At 44.0% G+C, this 4980-nt stretch overlaps 1 protein-coding gene across 3 annotated transcripts in view; it reads left to right on the top strand.

Moving 5' to 3' along the window:
* The first annotated feature begins 942 nt into the window (after nucleotides 1–942).
* The window catches only part of LOC119364132 (chaperone protein ClpC1, chloroplastic), a 7989-nt gene continuing 3951 nt past the window's right edge, over nucleotides 943–4980 (top strand). Inside the window, exons 1-6 of one of the 3 annotated variants that reach the window (XM_037629546.1) lie at nucleotides 965–1105; nucleotides 1187–1287; nucleotides 1966–2551; nucleotides 3770–3885; nucleotides 3972–4094; nucleotides 4178–4363. In XM_037629546.1, the coding sequence (XP_037485443.1) occupies nucleotides 2002–2551; nucleotides 3770–3885; nucleotides 3972–4094; nucleotides 4178–4363 (975 nt within the window). In that variant the 5' untranslated portion in view covers nucleotides 965–1105; nucleotides 1187–1287; nucleotides 1966–2001. Of the gene's footprint in view, nucleotides 1106–1186; nucleotides 1288–1965; nucleotides 2552–3769; nucleotides 3886–3971; nucleotides 4095–4177; nucleotides 4364–4980 lie in introns of all 3 variants that reach the window. The other 2 variants (XM_037629547.1, XM_037629548.1) reach the window with 2 other exon arrangements.

Raw genomic sequence — 4980 nt, 5'->3', positions numbered from 1 at the left:
GAAAACCGGACACCATCTAAATGAGTTCTCTGGTAGGAACTATACTAGGCCTGCACATGAATTGTTTAATTTCAGACACTTTAGTCTTAGAGTTGCGGTTGAGAGGGCATTTGGAGATCTGAAGAATAGATTTAAGATTCTGGATCAAAAGTCATTCCACACTCTCCAAACCCCAGGTTAAGCTTGTTCTTGCTTGTTGCATCATTCATAACTGGATCCTACAATGAGGTTGTGATGACCTTGTGGCGGAGGAGGAAGAGGTGATGCTTGATGATGTTGTTGGCTCCGACCATGTTGTGGAGGCATTTGAGAACAAAGCCTAGAAGAACAAAAGGATGGAGTATCCGGCAATGTGAGAAAATAAAGGTCATACAAGGATGTGAAGAAAAAGAAGCACCAGCAACAAAAGAGAAGAAGAAGAAGCAAACAGAAGAGAAGAAGAAGAAGAAGCAACAAAAGAGAAGCAACAACAGCAGAAGAAGAAACAACAACAGCAACAACTGACGAGGATGGACTTCCATCTAGTTCGACATCGATGAACTTTTCCCTATTATTGTTAAACTGCCATTTATGTTATAGTTAGGATTGAGACGATGTTGGAAAATCGTGTGTGGTAAGGTCATCACTAATGAGAAGTGGTGATCACACATTATGCCGTTCGCAACCAAACAACATGTAATTTGTCTATCGAGTGCAGCACAGGCAACCAAATGCTGGGTAAATATTGCTTCCCTGATGCAGCCACAGTAGATACAAATAATCAAACTATATGTAGATGATGGTTTTTGTTCTCAACCGGATTTAACTAAGACACACATGTAAAGAGGTAAAAAAAGTCATGCAGATAACCAAACACGCCCGTGAAAAAGGAGGAGAGACCGTGGAGTGGAGGGGTGTGTCTTGTGGGCCTCGCCGGGCCTTTTAAATCGACGCACATCCGATAAGCATGGGTGGTCGCTCCTTATCAATCGACACAGGTGCCGTGTAATTCGAGGCGACTAGCCCTAGCGAGAAGCGAGCGAGAGGGTGGGGCGGCGGCCAGCGGCTGGACCTGGGGCAAGGCAGCGAGCACGGCGCGTGCACGAGTTGAGGTAGTATTTCTTCGGTAGGTATTCCACTTTCATTGTAACATGGATCCTACGGAGCAGTAGTTATATTAATTTTAGCTAAGCCTGTGAATTGCTAGGATTTCGCATCTAGGTAGCTATCTTCCCCGTGTTATCGACTCCGCCCGTCCCAAGGTTCTCCCGAGGTCCTTCGCCGCTGGGCGGCCACGTCGTCGCCGAGGTGAGGCTTCCCCTGCCGTGCCCGCCGCTCGCTTCCGTCTCCGCGCCCTTCGCTCGTGGGGAGCGATGACTCCCTGCGGTTGTTTTCGCCGATTGTTTTCGGACTTCATGGGGAACCTTATCCTGTTCCGTTCCCTCGTGTGGGCGGATTTGTGGATTGGGTTTCGTGGTTCCGGGGATCGATTGGTTGGTTGGTTGGTTGGATAGTTCTAGGGGAAATTCTGCGAATCCTGTTTTTACCCCCCTCGTCGGTGGACGCAGTCGAGTGCGCTATTTTGGTAGCTGCCTGGATGTGGATATATGTTGGCTTTTGCTTGGCGCGTGTAGGCGCACGGTAGGGGCTTTCCGATTGGGGTGCTATTGTCGAGCGGATTTAGATGGTATCCTTCTCTTGGTTGGAGCAGTCACGTGTGGATAATCCTGTGTTGAGGTTGGTTGGATACATGAAACTTTTATCAAGCTTGGTAAAAACCATCGTGCCCGAATTTCTTGTAGTACTATACTGCTGTTTGATTTGGGGTCATTAGGTGTTGTTTCAATGATATGTGAATGGTTGGCGAATTCTTTTAACTTCGCTTTTGAGCTCAGATGTGGGATCTACCATCGGAAGTAGATGCCATAGTTGCTTTGCAATCATTCTATGATGTTTTTTGTTTGAGTAATGCTTTTTTCTTTGCAGGCACCGGTAAACCTGTGGTTCTTTGGTTAGTTCAATATGGAGGGGACTCTGGTTCAGTCTGCCATCGCTCCTACCGCCTACAGGACTAGCTCTACGCGGTCCCGTGTGCGCACAAGGGCCACAATGTTACGCAGTACACCAACGAGGACCCTTACTCTCGGGGGTTTTCAAGGACTGCGGCAAACAAATTTCCTGGATACAAGGTCCGTTATCAAACGTGACTTCGGCTCCATTGTAGCAAGCCAGATTTCACGACCACGTGGGTCAGGTTCAAGAATGGTCGTCCGGGCCATGTTCGAGCGCTTCACAGAGAAAGCAATCAAGGTGATTATGCTTGCACAGGAGGAAGCAAGACGCCTAGGCCACAACTTTGTTGGGACAGAACAGATTCTGCTTGGCCTTATTGGTGAGGGAACTGGAATTGCAGCAAAGGTTCTAAAGTCTATGGGGATCAGTCTTAAGGATGCCCGTGTGGAAGTTGAAAAGATTATTGGAAGAGGCAGTGGGTTCGTTGCCGTTGAAATTCCATTTACACCTCGTGCAAAGCGTGTACTCGAACTGTCACTTGAAGAAGCTCGCCAGCTAGGTATTAATTATTACTTTCATTTATCCATGAAAATCAGCTAGTTTCATGCTCTTGTTTCATCCATTTTGATCAGCTATTCTGTAATTATTACTGGATGCACATCATCAATTTTTTTTATTTACCGATCAGCTATTCTGTAATTTTGATCAGTTTGTAACCAAATCAGTCTGTTTTTATTCTATGTTCTTTTCTCAGTAACCCTGTTCTGTTTTCTTAGTCAACATAAGTTTGCTATATACTAGTGTAAATTGGTTCAGATAAGTGCACAAAACATCCGGATTTATGACTCCATTAGTGATAGAATGGTAGTCGAGGACAAGTTATCATCAGGTGTTTTGCTGGGTATGGGAATAGAGCTGCATTCCCATTCGGTGACGAGTGTGGGGAACTGGTGGTTAACTCATCTCACCTTCTGTTGAAGCAAGCACATGAATGTTCCGCCATTCCCATCCCCTGACCATCTGAGGCTAGGCCTCATTTTTTGTCATTCTATGTACTTGGCCGGACTGTGATTGACCATCTGAGGCTAGGCCTCATGAGTATTATTTTATGTGTTTCTTTATATACTCTAGTTTTATCTATTCAGTATACTGTTCTTACTTTCAGAGTCTACATTAAGTATGGATAGTGGTGTAAGATTTCATGTAGTGGTTTGATCACTAAACATGTACAATTCGTAGTAGGTGACTAATCTAGAATGATATTTAAGCAAAAGTGATCATCAGGTCCTGTGCAGAATGAGACTTTGTTCTTCTTTTACACTGGAAATTCTCCATTAGGTGATCGTGGCAGGAAATCCTGGGGAAAGCCAGTGTGCTAGCTTAAGTGATGTTTTACCATCCCTCATCCTCGACCTTCATTGCCCATCGAACGAGCAGTTACCTTTCCTCTTTTGCAAGCCAACCATGAATTCCTCACCATGCAGTGTCCTATCCAGGGTAGCTGCGGGTCCATAGGATTTGGCAGGGATAGGGACTTACTGCTATACTCCTGATACATTAAAAAAGTGAAACATTACTATGTTATCACTAAATCACTATTGTGTTGTTCATTTCTTCTTGAAGATGATGAAATTTTAGTATTTATTGAGCTCAGGTGATACATTACTATATCACATCACTATTGCGTCTTCCTTATTTTGCTGCTTCTTGAGACTATTGTTTGTTCAATAAGCATATATAAGATGTGTACTAATTTTCCTTTATGTTCATTGTTCAGGGCATAACTATATAGGATCTGAGCACTTACTCTTAGGGCTACTTCGTGAGGGTGAAGGTGTTGCAGCTCGAGTTCTCGAAAGCCTTGGTGCTGATCCAAACAACATTCGTACCCAGGCAATTTCTTCACTAATATCTTTCTTACATTATTACTTACTTTAGTCTAATTTGTCCAGACAATGAATATTTTACATGTTTTGCAGGTTATAAGAATGGTTGGTGAAAGCACAGAAGCTGTTGGTGCTGGGGTTGGTGGGGGAAGCAGTGGCCAGAAGATGCCTACACTTGAAGAATACGGTACTAATTTGACAAAGCTGGCTGAAGAGGTATTTCCTCCCTCCCATGTGTCCTTTTGCCTATTGGAGATATTTAGCAGCAAAGAGAAGAATCTAATTCTTTTTTCTTGCAGGGTAAACTAGACCCAGTTGTTGGCAGACAGGATCAAATTGAGCGTGTAACTCAAATTTTGGGCAGGCGGACAAAGAACAACCCGTGCTTAATTGGAGAGCCTGGTGTCGGCAAGACTGCTATTGCAGAGGGGCTTGCACAACGTATTTGTAATGGTGATGTTCCGGAAACAATTGAAGGAAAGAAGGTTAGCCTCGACTTTTATGTTGCCTGTGCATCACCACAGTTTATTTTGTGCTTGTAAATGAGTAGCATGAATTGCAATGTGGGTAATTTTGTTTTGCTATGTAGCACTGATACTGATGTGTATGAGAGTATCCATATCGGGGTGATGCGGGGCTTGTAAATGAGTGTATGGGATACCGATATGTGTATGAGTGTATCCACAGTTTATTTTGTGCTTGTAAATGAGTAGCATGAATAGCAATGCGGCTATTTTAATTTTGCTATGTAGCACTGATATGTGTACGAGTATCCATATCGGGTTGCTGCGGATACATGGGCATGCCATTTTTTTTTGAAGTTGCCAATACATCGATACATGAACTACTACACAAAAATGCCAATGCATATGTGCTGGGACAGAGTTGGGGCAGATAGAGCAAGAGCATTGGGACAGAGGAGGGGGAGGGTACGAGACATGGGAGAGTTCAGATAATGACGGATATGATAAAATATGCCATGTAGGTATTTGGTCTTCGATAAATGCCAGACCCCACTTATCGTCAGCAAACTACTAGTGGTATTGTACCAAATTTCTCTTAGATTCCCCTGATTGGGTTGGGTTGTATCCAGAATGTATCC

This window comes from Triticum dicoccoides, chromosome 2B, assembly GCF_002162155.2.
Source record: "Triticum dicoccoides isolate Atlit2015 ecotype Zavitan chromosome 2B, WEW_v2.0, whole genome shotgun sequence".
NCBI lineage: Eukaryota > Viridiplantae > Streptophyta > Magnoliopsida > Poales > Poaceae > Triticum > Triticum dicoccoides.
The sequence above is the reverse complement of the archived record's forward strand: the minus strand, read 5'-3'. Positions and strand labels throughout refer to the sequence as shown.